This window comes from Artemia sp. Qi Xiang Cuo, unplaced genomic scaffold (genome assembly GCF_049724085.1).
Source record: "Artemia sp. Qi Xiang Cuo unplaced genomic scaffold, ASM4972408v1 HiC_scaffold_3320, whole genome shotgun sequence".
Lineage (NCBI taxonomy): Eukaryota > Metazoa > Arthropoda > Branchiopoda > Anostraca > Artemiidae > Artemia > Artemia sp. Qi Xiang Cuo.
In genome coordinates, this window is record NW_028300712.1 from 142,695 (window position 1) to 167,673 (window position 24,979).

A 24,979-nucleotide genomic window follows, 5' to 3' on the forward strand; every position below is an offset into this window, starting at 1 on the left:
ATAAATGAAACCCAAAATGAACAGAAATTACAATAAACTACCGATTCAAATTCAAAACGAGCATAAACTTACATGATTAGAGCTTAAAACCACTATGTTTTTCCAAGGGCAGAACACAATTTGCGCTTTACTTAAAGAAATACAAATGAATATGCATTGTCAGTTTAAAATATATATACTGATATTTATTAATCAAAATGTTAATATTATTTTATTTATTAAAGTTATTTAATTTATTGATACTTATTTGTGGTAGTTGTATGCTTGGTATGCTAGATTATTTGATTCTGTTTTTGTTCATTTTTGGTTTAATGGAGTTCTTTAATTTTTTTGAAAAACTTATTTTGTGGAAAGTTTTTTTTAATTAATATGTAAATATACCCACTTCCCCCAACAAAAAAAGCTTCAGTAGTCTCTAACTATTCCTGGGATTACCAAAGAAGCGAGAATTTTCACCTTCTCGTCATTGCTCCTTAAGCTGATTCCAATCCAAATTCTTTTTAAGAGGGTCGATGCTTAGAGCCCCACTACTTAATAAACTTCTTTTAGAATCTGTAATTATGTAAATGTTGCTCAACTTGGTAAATTTCTTTAGCTTTACATTCTTCTGAAAATAATATTGCAATTTTAACCCACTGCAAAATACATGTAAATAGTGGAGCAATTAAAAAAAGTAAATAACAAAAAAAGAACAACAAATCTAACAGCAAAATTAATCACTAATAAAAAATCAGATAAAGACTCCTGATGTGCCCCCCCCCCCCTGACTAAACTTTGCTAACACAATGTCAAGTGAGGTCAAAATTACTGGTGTACCATAACAACCCACAAAGTGCCTATTTTCCATAGCAAGTGGCAAATATATGAAACACTTACAGTATTTAAAATAACCTCCATAATATCCAAAGTAGATAAAACATACACAAGGGTTCTTTAGCAACTTTCTATTCAAATACATACCCTTGTTTTCCTCATTAGTCGAATGCATCTGAAGAGGGTCAGATGTGGGGGTAGGTAAGGCAGGAAAGAATTGAGGAGTGATCGTGGGCTTATCTTCATGTTCAGGTAATGTAGATGAGTCACACTTCACCAATGCTCCTTACTAATTGATTGTCAATGTCTAAAAGAAAGTGCAGACAATACTCTAAAATTTAAGTTAGCACTCATTTCAAGGATAAAAACTGCACTGTTTTCAGATCTTCACCATAGAATTGTTTAAAAATTGCTGAAAATTTTTCTCCAGCATACAAATAGCAGGCCAAACTGTAGAAAATCTCGATGTTTATTTATTTGATATAGAAACCCAGGTCACCTAGAACAGAAAGGTAAGAATATTACATCCTTCCTCCTTTCCAAACTAGCGAGCTGGTACAAAACATAATTAACAAATTCCACTATTAAATACTAAACATACTGCCATAATCCGTTACTATATTTCTTTATGTGGAGGCACTAGGCTCACTCCCCTTTTTTTTTTTTTTTTTTTTTTTTCTTTTTTTTTTCACTTCACTTTTGAAACAGGGGGGGTGGTGGTATTCCTTTAATTCACGGATTACCATTTCAAAGGTTAAGCCTCTGGACTGGATTCACAGCGTGACCAGTACGGGTTATGTAGGGGGTATCATGGACTTCTGTATGGGTCACGTGACTGGTGCTTGGTACAGGTATGGGCCTGTTAAATGTTGGGCTATGAACGCGAGTGAAGGGTTTCAGATGGTTTTCATCTGGTGTTCTAGGATGGGGGTAGGTATTGTTTCTGATAGACTCAGTGGTGTGGTTGGAGTATCTGTATGGGGAATCTCTTCAGTTGTGGTGGCGTCTGGTGACTGAGGTTGCTGACAGACTATCTTTATGTGGTGCCTGTTCCTTCTGTAGGTTGCTCTATCGTTTGTCTCAACTATGTAGGATCTGGGATTCACATCTGCTCTTTTGACAATGCCCGCCTGCCAGAGTTTGCCGTGGATTTGGGCCTGTACAGGTTGTCCAATTTGTAGGGGTTTCAGTTTCTTTGACTGTCGATCATAGTACTTGCTCTGGCATGACTGTTGCTTCATTCAATTCTGTTGAAATTGTTTGTGGTTAATGGTCTTTGGTGCAAGTACTTCTTTGGCGCATGGGACTATTGATCTGATATTTCTGCTCATTAGCAATTGTGACAAGGAGGCCAGACCATCAATTGGGGTGTTCCTGTACTCTAGCAACGCCAGCTCAAAACCATTTCCAGCAATATTGGTTTTACTCAGGATATCTTTGGCTGTGTCTGCGGACCTTTCTGTCAATCTGTTTGATTGAGGGAAATGTGGGGAGGATGTGGTGTTGGATATTTCCCAATCCGATATGAAGTTTTGGAAGACGGATGATGTAAATTGTGGGCCGTTGTCGGTAATGAGCATACGAATAATTCAATAACGAGTAATTTGATTTTTCTGTTACATATTTATTTGGTGAGAATTTGTACGGCTGCCAAATATATTTATTACGAAAATTTGACTGTAATAGTCGACCGTAATGAGGAAGTATTCTCCGTTTTTGTAAAAGAGGTCGCAAGCAATTTTTTCGCATGGTAAGTCAGGGATGTCATGTGGCCTCAAGGGCTCTTTCTGGTTGGAGTTCTGGAGTCTGGTGCATGCATAGCAGTGTTTGATGTATTCCTCAATATCTTTTGTCATCCTTGGCCAAAAAATGACTGAGCGAGCACGCTGTTTAGTTTTTTCGATACCCAGATGTGATAAGTGTAAGCAGTTGAGGATATCTTTGCGGGAGATTTTGGGTATGACCAGGCGATCTCCTTTTAGTATAATTTGGTCTATGACCGTTAGGTCATGCCGGACATTCCAGAATGGGGTGAGAATTGCTGGGAGGTTTCTTCTGGATGCTGGCCAACCACTTTTGATTGTCTTAGCCAGCTCAACTAATTGAGTGTCAGCTGTTGTCTCTTGTTTGAGCTTTTTAAGTCTGTCATTGCTGATTGGTTGGATTGACATAACAGAATGCACATATGATTCGATATCTTTTTGCATCTCTCCATCCTCTTCATGGAGATGCATGCGTGACAGGGCATCGGCAACTGGAATCTCTTTGCCTGGGCGGAATGTTATGGTGAAGTCGTATGGTTGGATTCTCAGTAACATCCGCTGGAGTCTCGGTGACGACTTTGATATTGGGCGATTCAGGATCACTTGGAGAGGCTTGTGATCCGATATGATTATGAACTTCTGGCCATAGAGGTATTGGTGGTAGTGCATGCAGCCAAAGAGAATAGCGTATAGTTCTTTTTCTATCTGCGAGTAGTTCTGTTTGGTGGTGTTCAAAGAGTGTGATGCAAAGGAGATTGACTTCCCATTTTGAATAAGGGTGGCTCCAAGGCCAAACTTCAAAGCGTCAACTTGTAGTTCGATGTTCCCTGCTTTTGGATCGAAAAATGTCAATGAGCTGCAAATAGATTCTTTGATGTTGTTCAATGCTATCTTGTGTTGTGGCTCCCACTTGAGCTGTCGCTGTTTTGCCAGGTTATCTAGGGGCTGATTTAGTGATGCTAGATTGGGAATGTACCTTGCTAGGTAGTTCATCATTCCCAGTATGGTCTGCAGTTCATCAGTGGTAGATGGGGGTCTTATTTCTTTCAGTGCACGGACCTTCCATGGATTTGGGTGGATATCACCTTTTGATATTATGTGTCGAAAGTATGGTATGCCGTTGCACCCGAGCACACATTTCCTAAGGTTGAATTTCACAGTCCTTTCGCGTGCTCTGATTAGTGCACTGCGGACATTTGCGTCGTGCTCCTCTGTGGTTTCCCCAGATATAATGATTTCATCGACTTTGACGGAAAAACCTTTAATGCCTTCAAATGCCTCTTCCATGCGGTGTTGAAATTCAGCCTGTGCTGAAATCAACACAAACGGCATGCGTTTGAACATGTATCGGTTGTATGGAGTGTTAAATGTTGTTAGATGAGATGATTCGTTGTCAAGGACGAGAGACCAATATCTATGACGGGCATCCAGCTTGGTGAAAAATTTAGCACTGGAGTGTTTTAGTATTGCTTCATCAAATGTGGGCATTGGGTGGTGGGGTCTTTTGATGGCCTTTTTCAGGTCCTGTGGGTCAATGCAGACCTAGAGGCTTTTGTCAGGTTTTTCAACCACAACTGCAGCATTTACCCAATCTGAGGGGGTAAGTAACCTTTTTGATGACCCCTAGTTCCTCCATTCTTTCTAGGTACTTAGTGAGCATTGTTTGGAGAGGTAGTGTAATGCGTCTGGCTGGTACAGCCTTAGGTTTAGTTCTTTCTTTGAGTGTTATGTGACGCTCACCTTCGAGCTGTCCTATACCTTGAAATACGTCTTTGAATTCCTCAATGACTGGGTTTGGTTTTGTCACAGTAAGTATCAGCTTAATTAATTTTAGTTTCTTGCTGGTTTCGAAGCCTAAGATTGGGACGGGAGCGTCTTTTACTATGAAGAAGGGCTGTGTCTCAGTGCATCCGTTGGTATATGCGCAGTTAAGGCTGCAAACGCCAAGCGTTGGGATCTTCTGTCCTCCGATATTAGTAAGAATTTATAGTGTCTTATTGACTTTGGGCCTTGGTTTAAGGGTATTAAAAAATGTTTCAGGTATGATGTTGGCCTGTGCACCCGTGTCAATTTTGAAAGTGATACTGATGTGTTCGTTGATTATGAGCTTCACATATGGTTGATCATCCCCTTTGTTCATGTTTATGGTGTCAATGACGAGCTCATCATTGCTGTCTGGTTGATGCTCGTTTGTTTGATGTCGTTGATTTATTACGTTCACCACCTTTTTGCTACTTTTGCAAACCTTTGCAAAATGGTTTGGTTTTTCACAGTTACTGCATATTTTTCCTTTAGCGGGGCATTTATGGGAAGGTGAATAATCCCCTCCACAGAAATAGCATTGTCTTACAGATGGGGCATGGTTTGATTTCTTTGCCCTCCTGAAAACATCCACTTCATGCTTTATGCATGTTTCTTGATAAGCTTGGCTGTCACAAATATCAGGCTGTGACATTGTCCTGAACTGCACCTGGGTTTCTATATGTGTTCGCACTATAGTAATTGCTTGTGACTGAATTAGATTGGAACCTGCTTGGAGGAGTTTCTCTCTGACTTTTGCTGAAGCGATGCCACATACAAGTTAGTCTCTTACCATTTCATCTCTCATAGCTGTTGTTGAATATGCGCATTCACGAGACAAAAGATTCAGATCAACTATGTATTGATCCATTGGTTCACCATCTCGTTGATCACATTTATGAAAGATATACCTTTGAAACACTGTATTGCACTGAGAGAGGAAATATTCACTGAACGTGTCCATGTACGATAGAATTTTGTCCTGTTCGTTAGCTATAATTGTAAAGGAACTAAAAATGTACCGCCCTTTATCTCTAAGCCAGATCAGCAGGATGGCGCATTGCACTTTTTCTGTCTTTCCGCTCAGGGGTCCTTGGAACATCAGCTTTGCATGCTTGTTAAATCTTGTCCACGCCTCTTTAAGGTTATCACTTGTCCAATCCATTGCAGGGTAGGGGACGTTGGTTTCCATGTTGTTTTTTTAGAGGATCTGACACCATGTAGAAAGTCTCGATGTTTATTTATTTGAAATAGAAACCCAGGTCACCTAGAACAGAAAGGTAAGAATATTACAAAACTATAAAGTCTTTAAAAAAACGAAAAGATTTAAAGAATCATTTTCTTTTTCCCTGAAAAGACTATGTCAATACAAAACGAACATAAATTAATTAAAAACACTTTTTCCACAAAATAAGTTTTTCAAAGAAAAGTAGCCTAAAGAACTCATTAAACCAAAAATGAGTAAAAATAAAATCAAATAATCTACCAAGCGTGAAACTACCAGAAATCAGCATCGATAAATAAATGAAACCCAAAACGAACAGAAATTACAATAAATAAGCGAGTCAAACTCAAAGCGAGCAGAAATTAACATGAGTAGGGCTCAAAACCCCTATGCTTTCCCAAGGCCAGAATATAATTTACACTTTACTGAACAAAATACAAATGAATGTGCATTGTCATTTTAATATACATACACTGATATTTAGTAATCAAAATGTAAATATTATTTGATTTATTTAAGTTATAAAAGTAAAAACATTTATATTTTTACTACATTATATTTTTTAAACATTAAGAACATTATAATTTCTGTTCGTTTTGGGTTTCATTTATTTATCGTTGCTGATTTGTGGTAGTTTCATGCTTGATAGATTATTTGATTTTATTTTTCATTTTTGGTTTAATGGAGTTCTGTACTTTTCTTTGAAAAACTTATTTTATGGAAAAAGTTTTTTTTCATTAATAGTCATAAAATGAGCAACTAGCATTCTTTTATTAATTCCTTCCTAACCTAAACAAGACATGTCAGCTTCCTTATTCATTATGAGCCCTACTCCCTACCTATGTACCTCATCCTTCCTGCTTGAGTAAATAATTCTGTATCACCTAATTTCAAGTTTCTTCCCCTTGATATGGGTTTCTCAAACTCCTAATAAGTCCAGTTTGAAGCATCTGAATTTTTCAGTTGGAATGTTCAATATAACAGTTGTTCTTTAACATTGTAACATTCCAAGTTGCAGTTTTCATATTCTATAAATCTTCAAAATTGTTATGGCCTCAGGAAAAGAAATGGTCCCAGAACCAGTGCAGAATGGTGACTACTGTATCTTCTTAAGTCTACACAAAGCACTTAAGACAGCTTAGAATTGGACAGCAAGAAGTCCCTTGAAATTCCTTTTGAATGGAGTTAATCCTGGACCCATCTTGGTCACAGCATGGTGTTCCACACTTTGCAATGCTCTCCTATCAACAAGTGTCAAAATCTCCCACAGACAATCTGAAGCCTATTACCTCTGACTCATATATTCATGCCTACAAACATTATGTCACTGTAGGGAGGTTACCCATTAAAGATAGCTTAGCTAAGAAGGTGTTTTTCACCCCCCCCCCCCCCCAAAAAAAACACCAAAACAATTGAAACCCAGAAGAATTATCCATTCATCAGAAACTAGTGCCAATGCTGTGTTTTTTCTAGACTATAATTTCCTTGAGGGGTGTTACACATCAAGGTCATTCTGCAGTGCTGTTAGCAGCCACAGTTTTGGTTAGGAGAAACTCATGAAAGGTCCACCTTGAGGCCCTGCAATCAGGATTTCCCTGTTGGGGATAGGGATGGAGAAAGGAACTTATGACAGAGTAGAGACTCCAAGCCATCTCTTAATGCTGGAACAGCTTTAATCTTTTATACCCAGCCTATCCTTGTCAGGGTATGAATCCGGGGGCCAACAAAATTCTTGAGGTGGTTCATTCTGTGGTGGATATAACCATGATTGGACAGAGTTTTGTAGGCTCCCCATTTATCACAGAAAAAGTGAAGCAATGCACCTTTAGGAAAGAAATAAATAAGTATTTTTGGTTGTTTTAAAGTAGTCACCAGAATTTTTAATAACTATTTTGTACTGGCTATTTTCTACTATAAGGAACAATGTGTCACCTTTAATGGCTCAAAATAGATTTGTGGTAGAGTCAATTAGAAGCCTATATTTAGCAAGAGCATAAAATGATACCTTGAATCTTGTGTTGACCTTCTACCTAGAAAAGCTACCATAATAAGTCTAAATTTACTATAGAAAAAGAATTTTTGCTCTAGTGAAAACTGTTAATGAGGTGTTGGATAGTTGTGCCATTTTGCCCATATTTTATTTGTTGCCAATGCACTCAAGGTTAGACCTATATTATATTTATTCATTCAAGGTTAAACTGGCTGTAAAATGAATATTTTTTTTAATCCATCTTTAGATTCCTGACCAAGTGTTGCCCTGCAACACCTTTGTTGGTAAAGCAAACAAAAGGTAGCTGCAACACATCACATTCCTTAGGTAATGTAAATCTAGTTATGTTTAAAAGGGTTCAGTAACATTTCTAGATGAGGAAAATTTTGTTATCATGGCAAGTATTGAGTAAAACCTAAATTTTGCCCTGCTATTGTTGTTTGAAACTCCTGTCTCTACTTCTTGTATTTTTAAGGCCTAGAAGATTTCATAGAAGACAGAAATTTGTATAGATTGCATTACTTTGGATGTGTCTTAGGGTTGCCGAAAATTTCTTTAATTTTGATCTGAGTCTCCTTTCTTTGATAGTAGGTATAGAAAACACAATTCCAATGATTTGAGTAGAATTTTAAGCCATTTTACCATTTTATTTCGAATTTAAGAGACATTCTTTAATTCTTCTAAACTTCTAAAATACAAATTTAGCCAAATTACAAGGCTCCAAAGTTCTAAGTTCACATTTCCAAAAGTTCCACTTTTATATTACAGAGATTTCCATATCAAAGGCCAGTGCCCTTTATAGGGGGAAGAGGTGGCTCTAGATGATTCAAATTTTTTCCAATGTGTTACTTAAGGCTCTGGAAACATTCACGGAAGCTACATTGACTTAGCTCATCTAATTTCTGTGATAGCAAAAAGTTTCTCAACTCCAATTTTACTAGTGAAGAAGAAACAACAACAACAAAATCAGTAAATTTAGGTAGATAACTTAGGGCATGAGTGGCACCAATAAATTTTATTAGAGGGAGAGGGTGGAACTAAAATACCACAAAGATTTTTATTTTTATCAAAAGTTAAATGGGAGGATGTTTCATTTTCCCATTTTTATACATTTTTAAAGGTCTGCTAACTGGCCCCCCCCCCACCCAGAGTGTCATTGTTTATTTATCTCCATGCTCTTAGCTGGTGCCCACAGGCGCTATATCAAGGCAGAGGGGGGAGGGGGAGGTTTATTTAGAAATAGCATTTAAAAGATAACGAAATGCTATATGTAATGTTTTGCTCTCAGGCTTCTGTGTTACAAGGAAAGTCTACCTTTATGTGTTTATTCAGGTGTATTTTTTAGCTTGAGAACAAATTAATCACATTGCTCAAAGCCCATCTCCCTCAACACTCAAGGCCAATCCTTATCCCAAAGTAAAGATCCAATTTGCTGATCTCCCTTACCTATATTCATCTATTGCCTAGAGGCTATTCACCTCGGGGGCCTGATGCAGTTATCAGTTATAATTTGCAGCCCTCACTTCAGGAGATGTGGGGGTGGGGGTCATGTCATACCTGGAGGCACATTTCTTGGACCTTTTGGACATGTTAAACAAAGTAGCTATATCAAAATTTGGATCAGATGGGTTTTGGGGTTGACAGGGTGGAACTCAGAAAGGCACAATATGGATGGGGGATGGTTGCCCTCCATTCGTTTTTGACCTAAAGAAAGCTCTAGAACTTTTACTTTCCAATGGACTGAGCCCCTCCTCCAAGTTTGTATATCAACCCCTTTCATTCAAACTGACCTGGAAAAATATAGTCAATAATTGAGGAATTGTTGCTGTTATCATAGCTGTTTATTTTCTAACCCCACCCGTCCTTAATGTTTTTGGGCACTCAGTAAGAAAATGAGTCAGTAAATTCGCCACGATTTTTCCGACTCCGCCAAAATTTTTTGTTTGGTTAAATAAAGACCATAAAAATACTGAAATGTCACCTACCGGAATTTTGAACTTGATTAGTAGACGCAGCAGTACCAACTCCTGCCGTAATTTTACAGATAAAAAAAAGAGCATGGTTAAATAAAGAGCATGAAAATAGTGACATGACATACACCAAATTTTAATCTCAGTCGGTAAATGCAGCAGTTTCACCAACTCGTGCAGTGGTTTTACACATCATATTCAAAATGGATATTATGCTAATTATTGATGAAAATCAGTCGGTAAAATGACGTGCTCCCAAGTTGATATTGAATAGTTTCAACCCATCTAGTCTATGGCCTTTCAATGGCTCGTTTGTTGCAGGGTTGTAAATTGTGATGATGTGGGCAAGTGTGAATTCAGGAGGATGCAGCATGTACAATCATTTCATTTTCAGCAGGATTGCTCCTACTACTACTACTACAAGCAACTGACCGCAGCTCCAAGCCGCCTGAGGCCAACACAGCTACGCACGCTCCTGTTCCATCTCAATCTATTCAAAGCTTCTCTCTTCATACCCTCCCAGGAAGTTCCCATTTCCCTTAAATCCCTCTTTACGACATTCTCCCACCCCAACCACAGACGACCCGCTTTCCGTTTAGTCCTATATGGCTGGTCGAACAGGACAATCTTTGGCAATATGTCATCTTTTATCCGCAGAATGTGACATAGTTGAGGCAAAAAATTTGTATTTTTATCTCTTAATTTTTTTTATATTTAAATATATTTAATATATTATTTAAGAATTTTTTATTTAAAAATAAAAAATAATTGAATTCGTCTTTTGTGCTGATGAATATAGTGATTGTACATACATTTGGTGTGAATGTACTGATCATGCACTATGAATGTACTGATTTAATTTTACAATGGACTAAACTGGTAAAAAACATCAAATTGCAGTTGTAGTTTTTTTTCTGGATGTCAGATAAGGCGTTCGCATTTGGTCCCACATCAAGTAGTTATGTTTTGTATATGATGTTTTTGACAGAAAATAAAACAGCTTTGTCCAAACATCAGCACTCTTGTAATTTATTTTTAGGCAAACAGACTCGAAGGTTTTTTCTCATCTGGTGTTGTTGCAACAGGAAAAAATATGGAGCTTGAAAGTCTAAAACAAGAAAACAACACTTTAAAATCCGAAGTTGAAAACTTGAAGATGGAATTGAAGAAAGGCAAGAAAGGTGAAAGTGTAAAGCAACTATCTAGTCCAGATTTATCTAAGCCTGTGACTTCTGCAGTAAGTGGGGTTGTCCAGAAGCAAACAAAGAAAGAAGAGGTACATGTCCCAAATGAAACTATGAGTAAGAAGAAAGAAGAAAAGGCTGCCAAAGTCAAGGCCAAACCTGAAGGTAAAACTTGAATCAAAAGACGATTCACTAACCCCACAAGAAAAGCTTTGAAACTGTAAAAACAGCTCTGTGTGTTTTAATTGCAATATATTTAGTGTGTATAGTGTGTATATAGTGTTTTTAAATATTAATGTTATTTGATTATTTAAGTGAGGCTTATTTATCGTTATGAATACAAAAATATAAAGGTTAATAAAGAGCAAAAAATAAAGAGCATGAAAATAGTGACATGACATACACCAAATTTTAATCTCAGTCGGTAAATGCAGCAGTTTCACCAACTCGTGCAGTGGTTTTACACATCATATTCAAAATGGATATTATGCTAATTGTTGATGAAAATCAGTCGGTAAAATGACGTGCTCCCAAGTTGATATTGAATAGTTTCAACCCATCTAGTCTATGGCCTTTCAATGGCTCGTTTGTTGCAGGGTTGTAAATTGTGATGATGTGGGCAAGTGTGAATTCAGGATGATGCAGCATGTACAATCATTTCATTTTCAGCAGGATTGCTCCTACTACTACTACTACAAACAACTCACTGCAGCACCATGCCGCCTGAGGCCAACACAGCTACGCACGCTCCTGTTCCATCTCAATCTATTCAAAGCTTCTCTCTTCATACCCTCCCAGGAAGTTCCCATTTCCCTTAAATCCCTCTTTACGACATTCTCCCACCCTAACCACAGACCACCCGCTTTCCGTTTTGTCCTATATGGCTGGTCGAGCAGGACAATCTTTGGCAATCTGTCATCTTTTATCCGCAGAATGTGACATAGTTGAGCCAAAAAATTCGTATTTTTTTCTCTTTATTTTTTTTATATTTAAATATATTTAATATATTATTTAAGAATTTTTTTATTTAAAAATAACAAATAATTGAATTCGTCTTTTGTGCTGATGAATATAGTGATTGTACATACATTTGGTGTGAATGTACTGATCATGCACTATGAATGTACTGATTTAATTTTACAATGAACTAAACTGGTAAAAAACTTCAAATTGCAGTTGTACCTGAAGGTAAAACTTGAATCAAAAGACGATTTGCTAACCCCACAAGAAAAACTTTGAAACTGTAAATACAGCTCTGTGTGTTTTAATTGTAATATATTTAGTGTGTATATAGTTTGTTTAAATATTAATGTTATTTAAGGGAAAAACTATCTGAAATTTTTTCAGAGTATTGTTACGTGCTTTAATATCCAAATCTTCCTGATTAGTCTGGACAATTTACTTCTTTTAAAGTTTTTTTTTTATTATTTAAGTGAGGCTTATTATTATTTATTATTTTTTTTTATTATTTAAGTGAGGCTTATTATTATTTATTATTTTTTTTTTATTATTTAAGTGAGGCTTAGGAGGTTTGACTCTAAAAACCTCCAAAAATGTGAAAAATAACGTTAGTCAGATAGGCATCAGGAAAACTAATTTTAATTTTTCCCATATAAAGCTGGGTTTTGCCTAATTTTTTCATCAAAAATAAAAATTTCTATCTACTAATATGCTCCTTTAAAACGATTTTTCGATATTTAAGCTTCTCTCTCTTTTAAAAATAAAAAAAACTTAAAGTTAAACTGAATACCAACCTTTACCCCTAATGTGCAAATATACAGTCAAAGTTAATATTTATCATGTGTTTTCCTCATTTTGATTTCATCAGTATTGATTCAATTTACGGGTAAACGGGTTGAAACAAGATTGAAGCCTGGCAAATGTTTAAAAAAGTATAATTTGGGCCATGTGCTTGCAGATTTGGGGTGGGGGTTGAAGTACTGCTGAAGCACCTTCGAAATGTATCATCTACAATTTCTCTGCATATTCTGAACTGGAATTGTTTTCTTAACAAGCTTCCTTATCAATAGCTCCAACTCTAGGCTTGTACTGAATTTAGTTATTTTAAATGTGAAAGTAAAGAGCAACATAATATTTGAGTGAGATTTTCTTACCTGGGCTATGATGTCATTTTCTCTTACATTTTCTGTCATATATACTTCGAATATTCAAATAAGATACCTTGTAACAGCATAGTGGATACAACCGCGTCTTGAAAGTTTTAGGATTGAGGTTTTATCCTGGCTGTTGCAAGGAAAGAACCTTGTATATTATTTGGTAAAAATAACTTTTTCTAGTCATTTTTGAAAATACTTTTAAAAGTAAAGTTTTTAGGACTTTTGTCAAATATTTCATTAATTAGAATTAAGGAATTAAAAAATGTTTTGTTTTAAGTATTCAGCTTTTTAGCACCCACGTGTTGGGAAATACTGTTAAACTTAAAATATACTAGCTAGATTTATTGGAAAAAATCAAAATTTATTAGAAAAAACTTCAATTTCTTTGCTTGCAGACACAAGGTAATAGGGAAGTGTCTTATTGTTTTCTAATTGTGTTTGTTCTCTTTCAGGTTACGTGTGCTGAAAACATAGGGGAACGCCAGGTTATGATTGGTTGTGCTAAAAAAGAAAAAGAAAATTTCTTTCCTTACAATACTGCTTGAGGGATTTTTTTGATAGTATGAATTTGATTTAATCCATTTAATTATAAATTCTTTGAAGCCTTAAAAGATGGTATGCAGTAACTTTAGTGGTTGTCTCATTAAAGAAAAAGAAGACCATTCCATTAATTACAACCACTTTTCCATCAGAAATAAAACAGCAGAAGTTATATAATACTTTTAAGAAGAACATTTACAATACAAAACTGAATTCACTTCCCTGAAAGTGTTTTCATTTTATTTTCATCAGTTGTCAAGTCTTTGAAAATAATGTCTGACAAAAATGACTTGAGACGATTACAAAATCTAATTCAACAATTTACAAAAGCCAATTTTTATTTTAAAAAGGACAGTATCATACTGATATTTCTACTGGCCAATTTATCAGTATTTTCAATTAACCTTTTCCCTCTCAAAATTATGCCTGCTTTGCTACGATATCTTTTGTTTATGGCTATGCTAAACACTAAAACGGGTTTTGACCCCCCCCCCCCACCCGTAATATTGGTCCGTCTCGTAAAAACATAACAAAAATGCAAATAAAAAATTTTGATGCGTTTTTTAAAGTTTTTTTTGTAAGTGTATTAATGTGTAAGTGTAAGCTTTTAAATTGTTCCTGCGTACTAGGTTGTCAATTGCGTATAGATAACCAATTCTAGATGGCAGGTGTGTTATTTGCCCTTTTTATCTGCTTCATTGTTTTATATGTAATCTTTTAAAACATTACCTCAAAACGTCGGATTTGACTCTATGAAATATCACTTGAAAATGTCAGGTTTGGCTGTTTAAAACATTACTCAATCTTGCATAAAAATGTAAACTATAATGTGCCTAAAAAATTAGGAAAATAATAAGTACTCCCATTCAAATCGTGGTAAAAAGAAAAAGTCTTAGTGTTCCTGCTCAGGAAATTTCCTGGTTGCGTTCATGGTGAATATCTTTGCCAAATAAAATGTAAAATAGCTTTCTAGAAGCATACTTTTCTGGATTTTCCCTAAACGATTCATTGATCTGCCTAAAATGTTGTCCAAAATAATCTTGCTTACTCTAGCGTCATCTATAATCGTTATGGTTCTTGGTTGAATAGGTCTGTAATTTACAAAATTTGCAGATATCATCGCTCTTACGCCTAAAGAGCCGGAAATAATTAGGCAAGGTTTTTACGGCACCGATTCGAAAAATCGGTGCCGAATTGCAAAGAAAACGGCAGCGATTTGAGTATGAAAATTTTTCTAGTTATCGGTGCCGACTTACAAAAAAGGCGCCAAATTTCGTCGTGATCATAAAAACAAGAAATTCTCAATCATTTTCTTCTTTTCAGCAGGAAATCAAAAGAACTAGAAAATAATAACAATAAATAAATATTTAATAATAAAAGAACTTCATAATTTAATATTGAAAGAATCTAGAATTTAGGAGGGCTTATAGAATATCAGGAGCTAACGTATTTTCACTTTTTTTGAGTTTTCATGCAGTTTACTTTTTGAGGATTATCCCCCTCCCCTTCCCCCGCCATAGAAAATAAAATACTGCATACTTTCCCAATTTTTTATCGCGTGGACTATAAACCTTTTTTTTTAAAGTACAGCCACAAGCAACTCCATCAAATAGAACATATTTCTGACTTCATTATTATTTATACAATTTTTGTACTATTTTCTGGTTATAATAATTGACCTTGCATTTACTTTCCCTCCTAAAAGATATGAAGAAGCATCCTTTAGTGTTGATAATGAAAAACTGGAGCTACTGATTTTTTTTTTATTCATTAATCCCTATGTAACCATGGACTCTTTCTCGGAATATAGTCCATAGGGTCTCAGAATTCATTTCAATGTAATGCATATATTCAATTGAAATTATCAATTATGTTAAAACATAGCTGATATAAGAGAATACACACAATACCCGGACTCTGAAAATGTTTTTATGAATCAGCTAGTGGTCCGTGAGCTTCCTGGTTAAGAATCGTTGACACATGAAATCGTTTAGAGTTTCACCGGTTTCAGCCATTTATTGGCACGAAAAGAATTTCATTTAGATGCCATAGTGCTTTATGCTAGAGGTCCAAGCAACTGCGAAGCAAGTCCTTTGGAAAATTCTGGTTATCTTTGTCCGATATTTAACAAGGTGGAAAGCTGTTCAATTAAATTTGTCATGGTCAAATGAAAAGATTAAGTTTTGTAGATGGTTTTAGGCATAACTTAAAATAAAAGTATTTGTGATAATGTTTAGTTTAGTTGAACTTTTTAGGATATGCTGAGGGAAAGAATCTAAGAAACTAAAGACAAAAAATTCTGAACTACTTCCGAGGAACTATTTTCCGAGGAAGACTCCTTAGGAAGATATCCCTCCACCATTATATACAGCCATGTCTAGCATCGTTTTAGTTACCTCTTGTTTTTTTTCTCTTCAGCTAGGGGCTCTATGAGACACCCGTCGATGCTAAAGCGTATAGAGGGAAGGAGGTAGTGTCTAGAAATTTTTTTATTTATGGACCCTTTGTGAGTAATGTGAAGGCCTGAAAAGTGTTTTTGAAGGCTAGCGTAAGAATAAACTATAAATAATCGAATACTTTGAATCTCAAAGAAGCTCTGTGTATGAGAAGTTTGAATTTGTTTATGTGTATGATTTTTCTTCGTTTTTTTACCTTTCTTGTGTTGGTTAAAGGGATTTTTTGTTAAAGAGTGTGTCCAATCAGTTTTGTAATATCTGTTTTTCTTTATTTCATTTTGTTCTGTACTCCACATTGTCGTTTTTGATTTTTGTGGGTAAAAAAAATAATAAACAAAATAAAAAAAAGCAAAATTATAGTAAACGAGCGAGTTTATTTACCATTAAAGTGAACCTATTGAGATTCTTTTGTGTGTTTAGCTAAGATATTTTGCTGTGGCATGAAATTTTAAAAAATAACAGCATTCACAGTTGTTTTTTAATTCCAAAATAAGATATATTTATTGCAAACAATACCTACATGGTCCTTGCACTAAAAAAAAGATAACAATAGAAAACATCATTTCAACTTAACGAAGTTTAAACCAATCCAGAATTAAAGTGTTAAAAAAATGTACATTAAAAATTTTCAGCGTAACTCACACTTAACCTGAGGAATCTCTCCGACTATGTAATACTATCAATTAACTAACTCCCAATCCAGCTTTCTAGCCGTCCTAGCCGAGTGGATTGATGCGCTGGATTTAGAATCCTTTCTCCGAGAGGACGAGGGTTCGAATCCTAGTATACCCAATTATATGGTTTGGGACGGGGATCAGTGGCGTGACTCTGTAAGCTCAGCCAGAGTCGACCCAGCTTTAAATGGGTAATTAGAGAAATCTGGGGAAGGTAAACAGGAAGGGTGTGCGAAAGCACAGGATGGTTGGCCCCAACCCCCCATTGCACTTCCTGGATAAAGGGCCTAGAAACCGAGATGAGCACAGCCGGTAGGGACAGTAAAGTCCAATGCCGTATTTTTTACCTTTACCTTTACCAATCCCGCTTTCGATCAAATCTCAGATACCCATATACCCTTTATCTCAAATGGTTCAAAACTCTCCTTTACTCATCAGATGAAGCACACTTTCACGCATTTATCTGCAATTTTGGCATGATTATGGGTTCTTTTTTAGCGTTAAGTAGTTCTTATTTTCTCAAGAGGTGAACAATAAATGCATACAATAGACCACCTTGAGTATTGATAATTGATGAAGAATGGATTTGTTATTATTTCATATTTTTATTTTGTATTTTTATATTTATTTTATTATTATTATTTTGTTTGATTTGGCGTAATTAATTTAATAGATCAGTATTTACATAGAATTTCACACGACCGCAAACCCTCATAGTTTTTTCTTCATTGCAAAAGTTTTGTTTATTTTGTTTATTATGTTTTATGTTTTGTTTATTATGTTTATTATTTTGTTTTATTTTGTTTATTTATGAAAGCTTTGTTTATTCTATTTAATTGTTTTTGGTTGCTAAAAAGTTGAAGTTGTTTTAACTGTATTAATAAAGAATTACCTTACTTTGAAATCACGCTTTTTGAAACTGAATTTAAAAACAACAGATTCCTTCTTTTGAACCCATATTTTTAGAGATTCAATTGCGTCCTTCTTTCATTGCCAGAGTATTTTAGTTTTTTTTTTTCTTGTTTTGATATCTGGCCTCATTTCGTTTGCATTAATAACTATAAATCTCACAAGAATTGTCTGATGTCGTCTATCCTTAAGGCTCTTTGAATTTTCTCTTATTTGTTTTCCAGCCAAAGGCGAGGAAGAGGCATCCGTTGATATTGGAAGATTAGATTTTCGTGTTGGAAAAATACTTGAAGCAAGGCGACATCCAGATGCGGACTCTTTGTATGTAGAGGATGTTGATCTTGGGGAAGGGAAAATTCGCACTGTTGTTTCGGGCCTTGTGAAGTTTGTACCATTGGAGGAAATGCAGGTTGGTTTTAATATGTAAAAACAAATACGTTATTTCCTTGATTTATTTTTTTTTGTGAAATGAAAATAGGTCTAAAAGTGGATGATGCCCTGGGTACCTCCGGTGGCACAGGGGAACTAAGGTCTAAAGTTTTGAGAAGAAATTCTGTTTAGTACTTGTCCTATAAGTACTGAGTTCACTTGATTTATAGAGCCTATAGTTATGGCCCCCAGAAATTGTTTATTTTTGAATTTTAGAATATTGAATCACAGTAAAACAGAGAGTTTAACTGCATGAATACTGTGACTAAAAAAATATCAGTTGTTTTTATTGGATCAGAATTTCAGGTAAAAGAACCAACCACATTTTGCATTAGTTTTATTGGTTCAAAATTTTACATAGCAACAGCGGTTACAAAGGTGGGAATATTTGGCTTCCCTTTTTGAAATACGCTTCAGGAGAGGATTTGATTGGCTTGACAAAACACATCACAAAAATAAATCAATGAATCTGAAACATGCTTTTCTAAACTGAAGTTTAGGATAGTAATTTTTTCTCTATTTAATTGTTATTCAATATGATTGTCATTAATTGTTAGTAATCCTGCTAAACTTCCGTAATCTTATGTATAACGATTGAAAATAAAATAATTCGAACATGGAACTATCGAACATCGAACTAAGACTAGTACTGGCTATCCACTGGCAACCATGCATTGAGTGAATAAAATGTTATTTTTATTGTTGATGCGCTTAGGAGAGACACCCAAGCGAATCGTTGGGGGGTGCGCGCGCCCCCTTGAGGTGGAACACTAACTCAAAATTCTAAGCATGAACATTCTAAACTCTAAATATAAAACATGAACATACAAACTATAAACATAAACTGGGACATATTATCTAAACATGTTCCATATTATGAATTTAAAGGGAGAAAATTAGGTTTTGTCTGGAAAGTTTTTTGGAAACTTCCTCTTTCTAAAGATTTAAATTTAAATTTCCATACTTAAAGAAAATTAGCGTATATGCTCAATAAAAATAAGCTTCATGCCAAAAAAGTGGACTAATATCCATTCAATAACAAAAGAACATCTTTGTCACAAAGCTGCTCGTCGTCATAAGCTCTGTTTAATTGTTTAATGAGTATGCAATCTTCTCCACTTTTCACGCAACGGCTCTGAAATTTCAAATACAACCTCTCAAATGCCAGAAATTTTAAATCTACAAGGTAAATAATATAATTTATTTCCTATAAATTTTCTAATTGTTATCCAACTGCTTAAATTATGTATTTCAACCCTAAATTGATTATAAATTGTTAATTATTTTAAAGAAAAGTTTATGCAAAAGTTGCTTATTTTTACATTACATTTATGTAAAATTTATACGGAGTATCATTTAAAGGTTTGAATCTGGGGATAAATCAGAAAAAAGAAAACCCAATCATGGCAACATATGTATTCAGAAATCAGGAGCATGGAGCAATGTAGGCACGGGGGAGCAGGTATTAGCTACTAGCTTGTTTGACCGCATATTCTTTGGTCGCGGTCTTTCAATATAATGCGTCTGCTAATGAGTTTAAATGTTAAATATCCTCCACTATACCATTGTTTAGTAGAGCGCTGTAGTATAGGCTAGAATTAGAAGGGAAGTACTATTTTTCAATTTAACTTCCACTACTATGCAAAATGTTTTCTTATTCAGTCCCCAGATAAAACAAATTTTAGGGCCCCTCGGGCAAATGTACTCCGCCTCCCCCTAAATTCTAAGATTTTTACTGTTTATCTTAAAGCTTTTTTTTATATATAATTTTAGTATTTTTTGGCTTTTTCAAATCTACCTCAATAGTTTTCCTTCTTATTGGGAAAAAATTTGGAGTGGAATGTGGAATATTAATCAAAGGATAGAGATAATAAGAAGGACATCCTTTCCTAAAATTAATTCATCCTTCCCAAGTATAGTCAGGGATAAGCAAGGTTAGTTTAAGGGGAATCATGAGGAGAGGGAAAGTAAAGTTTCCCTTGGATGATTTTGGTCAACTAAACGAGTCCGTGAAAATTATATTTAGCAGCTAAACTATGGTCTATATGTAAACTTGTATCAGATAGTCTGTATAATAAATATGTTTAAAAATACTTCCCCTCCTTCTAGCATTACTGTTTTCACATGTTTTTTTATAAAATACATACGCCCCTTCAAATATGGCTATTAGGCCATATTTGGCTATTATGGGGCTATTAGGGGGCTATTATGGCCCCCGAAATGAGTTTTCATAACTTTCTAGTCTTTTCACGGTTGAAACAATATTTTGACATGACTAGTTAGGTTGCGCCAATTGCTCCATCCGCCGGTTAACCCACTTACGATTCGACTGTGGTACCACCGGCCACAGAGCCCACTGTACTATATACAACCAAAATCACCATGCTAAGCGATCTCTATCCGTTATTTCTTTGCGGATAACAAAGACCTTATGCAATTTAGATTGGATTTTGAGCTGAATCGATTCTAGATGATATGAATTACTGATGTAATAATAAATTTATTAAAATATTATCATAAATTTATTTTAAGATAAATTTATAATAAGCCAAACAAGGCTATACCACACAGTATTCGATAATACACATCACTATATGATGACATAAATATTAATCATCTCTCCCCTCCCAACAAAACTACAACAACAAAATAAAGACTTCAATTACTATCATTTATTTACCAATAAATTTATTTATTTATTTAAATTTATTTAACAATAATTTATTTATTTATTTAAATTTATTTACCAATAATTTATTTACCAATAATTTATTTACCAATAATTTATTTACCAATAATTTATTTACCAATAATTTATTTACCAATAATTTATTTACCAATAATTTATTTACCAATAATTTATTTACCAATAATTTATTGTCCAATAATTTATTTACCAATAATTTATTTACCAATAATTTATTTACCAATAATTTATTTACCACTCCAATAACTTATTCATGAACCTGAATGAGCGTCCGAGTCTGGTCAAAGGTCAAGGCCAGTCCGGTCCAAATGATAAATTAGAGTTAGTGATAAATTCTATTTTGTAATAGTAACCTGCTTGTTTTGGGACCCATTGACAATTTATGTTTTCTAATTTGGAAACCCTTAAAATTTTATCTTTTGAACAAGTCGGGTAATCTGTAAAACAAGTAGAGTAATCTGTATCTGAGGGCAGTCTTTCTCTTTCAAAAGCCTTTCTTTATTTTCAGTTGTAGATCCCTTGTATACAACAGCAGATCCCTAAAATCTCGGCCGTTAAATTTACCGAATTTTAGAGGGGAAAACGGTTATAATTTAAAAATAACACTGGAGAACAGAAAAAAACTACAAACTTTAAATAATAAAAATCCAAATATTTCGACTCCACGTCCAGGTGCCTTTATCAACGGAAAAAAGAGTTCAATTAATTGAAACAGAACATATAAAGAAAAGGAAAAAAATAAAAAATAAAACTTACATCTTAATAATCTCCAAAATACTACAATCACTGTAAATATCCTCAATAAGCACAGAGAAATGACAAAAGATTGTCTCATTGTCGTACCTTGTATAATTTCAGTTTAGCAATGAAGTCTAGCAAAAATGAAATACTGCATTTATTTGAAAGAACTAACATAAACCCCAGGTAATCATCATAAATAAATTATAAGGTTAAGATCATTTGAACTTTATAGGCAATCTAAGGCTGTATATGGCAACAGGTCAGAGAAATTTATGTATTATATATTGAACAGATTTTTTATTTGCCATCATAGCTGCGGTCTACTGACTCTTTCTAGCGTTGATCTCATCTTGACGTTTGCTCTCAAGGTTGAGCAAAAGGTTTGGAGACTATTATGTAATACAGTACTGTTTGAAGTTTCGACCTGCCCCCTAATTAATTTATTGTAGTTGGATTTAATCTGTATTGTCCGTCATCTCTTTTAATACTAATACCCCATAGACATTTTTTTTTTTATTTCTATAATTTTTCGGAAACTTTGCAAAAGTCCAACAGACGAGTCTATTATTTTCATTTGATCAAACAATGTACTATATTTTGCGGAAGGTCAAATAAATGTTCTGATAAGGTTGATTCGTAAGTTTCTGGTTTTCTATTATATTTAAAAGAGCAATCAATGACATTTTTATGTTGTAATCAATTTTCTGAATTTTTCTGCATCTTTTCCACATAAAATTTACCACAAGAACAAGAAAGCTCCACTTTGTATATTTTCAGAATCTTATCTTTTCCATTATTAAGTAAAGAGCCTATAGTTAGTTGCGATTTAGAAGCTGTTTTATATTATCTTTTTTAGTTCTTTTCTTAATTTTCTTGACAAAATTGGAATGTACGGTAAGATTATTTAATTTTTTTTTTTACTCATCTTCTTCTATTTGACTACTCTAATCCTCTTCCTAATACCCCGATTTTATTACTTATGGTTTTTTTTCACTCTTTTATTTAAATTATAACCGCTTTTCTCTCTTAAATTCATTAAATGGAAAAGTAGTGTGGTCTAAAGTTATTTGCCGTCAAATTTAATTTAAAACAATTATAAAAACCTCTTTAACCTAGGCATAACTGGCAGAAGACTTCAACATCTCTGTCCTTCTTACTACCTGAATCCAAACCTGGGTATAAAATTCCAAAAAGTCCCCAAACTATCCCCGCTGAACATGAAAGATATTGCAAGAGTCTTGTTCTGAGTTTTGTTGAACTGTATAAAAGCCAGGAAAAAGAGTTATTAATTTTATTGTTATCTATTTATTTTTTTCTTTTTGACTTTTTTAAACAAGTTTTGACTCATCTTATTTATGTATTATATATATATATATATATATATATATATATATATATATATATATATATATATATATATATATATATATATATATATATATATATATATATATATATATATATTATATATATATATATATATATATATATATATATATATATATATATATATATATATATATTATTGCTATGTGTCACGTAAAATTCAAATTCGGCAGCTATGCTGTGAAAGAAACTTTTAAATTAAATTTTATTCTATTTTATTCCTTGATCTCTTGACCTTCCATTCTACTCTTAGTTTAAATATATAAATATTGCTGGTTGAATTCCTAATAGTAATTGAAAAATGCTTGATCACAGAACGACAAAACCCTCTTTGATTATGCACAAGTTCTATTTCCGAATATATTTCTAGTTTTTGTTTGTTTGAACTCAATGTATTTTGGTTTATTAAGAATGCAAAGGTTTAAAGTGTTTGATGACTTATTAAAATGGTTTAGATTTGATGGTCCTTACAGCTGTTTATCTAAGAAAAATTCATGAACTGAAAGTTTTTAATTGGTTTGAACTTCCCCTTCACTGCTTCTAATTTCCCTTTGGTAATTAATAAAGGGTATCAAAGTCTCATTTGAATGGCTTGGAAAATGTGAAATATTATTTAAAGTATGAATACTATGATGATTGAAGATGAACTAAAAAATATATAACTAAAAATTTAAAAAAAGCATTACCTGAATAAAAAAAAATCTAGTCTTAGCTGTTAACTAGAGAAAAAGAAATCAATTATTAAAATATTTAAAAAATACAAAACTTAAATAGAAAACAATTTGTAAGTTAATATTTAACTGATCACCTCACAATGAACTGTTACTTTCCTGAAAAACGGCCAGAGCATTAAGATTTTTATTATTATGATTTGTTTTTATAGGAGACACGTAGGGTCACCTTTCCGGAAGAGTTTAGAGGTATGGTAAGAAATAGCCACCGTATGAAGGGCTTCCTGTTGGGGGAGGACGCACTTTTCCACGGGAAAGGCAAAATTTGTTTCTTTTATTGGAAAGTTTTTGGTAGTATATGGTGACATGAAGTGTGTCCAGTTCGGCAGCTATTTAATAAAAAAAGTAGGTGACGTCTATAGTTAAAATTAGATGTATTTTGAATTTAAAATTTTTCATCACTGAGAGGAGAGGAGGTGGGTTCAAAAAAAAGCATTGGCGGGATAGTAGTTCTTCTAATCGTCTGAAATCCGTCATAGATGAAATCAGTGTTCCTAGCAGATTTTTTTTTAAACCAATTTCTGTACCATCATCAATGCATCCAGAGCTGGTTGACCGCCAAATTCATATGTATTTTTTTTTTAGAAAAAAGGCAGTAACGTTAGAATAAAACATGTAAAATATTTCAAAGAAAACTGCCAAAACCGAGTATATATTTTTTTTAGAATCGTTTAGCTGTATTTTTGTGCAATCTGAAGCCAGCGAAAATGAGAGGCATAATGTCGGAAGCTATGGTCATGTGTGCATCAACACCAGATAAGGTATTTACTTTTATTATGTACTTTAAGTAATTCACAGGAGAAAGTCTGTTGTAAATATAGGTAACACAGCGTTATGATCTCCTTTCTTTGAATAGTAAGGGAGTGGGGGATGATTTTTCCACCCTGAAAATGTCTGTACAAATAATCACAATACTAGAAAGTAGACATAAAAAATTTATTTGAAATAAAAACAATATAATTATGCTATTGCAACAAATATTCATAACTCACTATTAGTACAATATTTCATTTTACTATAAGAAATATATATATATATATATATATATATATATATATATATATATATATATATATATATATATATATATATATATATATATATATATATATATATATATATATATATATATATATATATATATATATATATATATATATATATATATATATATATATATGTGTGTGTGTGTGTGTGTGTGTGTGTAGAAAAACCACGTTTTTCGCGATTTTTCTTAACTTCTTGATTTATTCTTCTTTGATTTAATCTATATCTATGCGTTGCATCGGTATCCAAGAAGTTTACTACGCTAGAAATAATGCTGAGAAATTGTGTCAATACATGAGCATTAAAGAAAAAGTCGAGGGGGGGGGATTGATTACTATTAGTACAATATTTCATTTTACTATAAGAAATATATATATATATATATATATATATATATATATATATATATATATATATATATATATATATATATATATATATATATATATATATATATATATATATATATATATATATATATATATATATATATATAT

General features: G+C 33.6%; 1 protein-coding gene across 2 annotated transcripts in view; it reads left to right on the forward strand.

The window, feature by feature from the left end:
- Positions 1-10,643: 10,643 nt before the first annotated feature.
- Positions 10,644-24,979, forward strand: part of AIMP1 (aaRS-interacting multifunctional protein 1) — a 33,969-nt gene continuing 19,633 nt past the window's right edge. For both annotated transcript variants that reach the window (XM_089107809.1, XM_089107808.1), the window contains exons 1-3: positions 10,644-10,910; positions 17,666-17,850; positions 24,101-24,196. In XM_089107809.1, the coding sequence (XP_088963935.1) occupies positions 10,655-10,910; positions 17,666-17,850; positions 24,101-24,196 (537 nt within the window). In that variant the 5' untranslated portion in view covers positions 10,644-10,654. The remainder of the gene's footprint in view (positions 10,911-17,665; positions 17,851-24,100; positions 24,197-24,979) is intronic.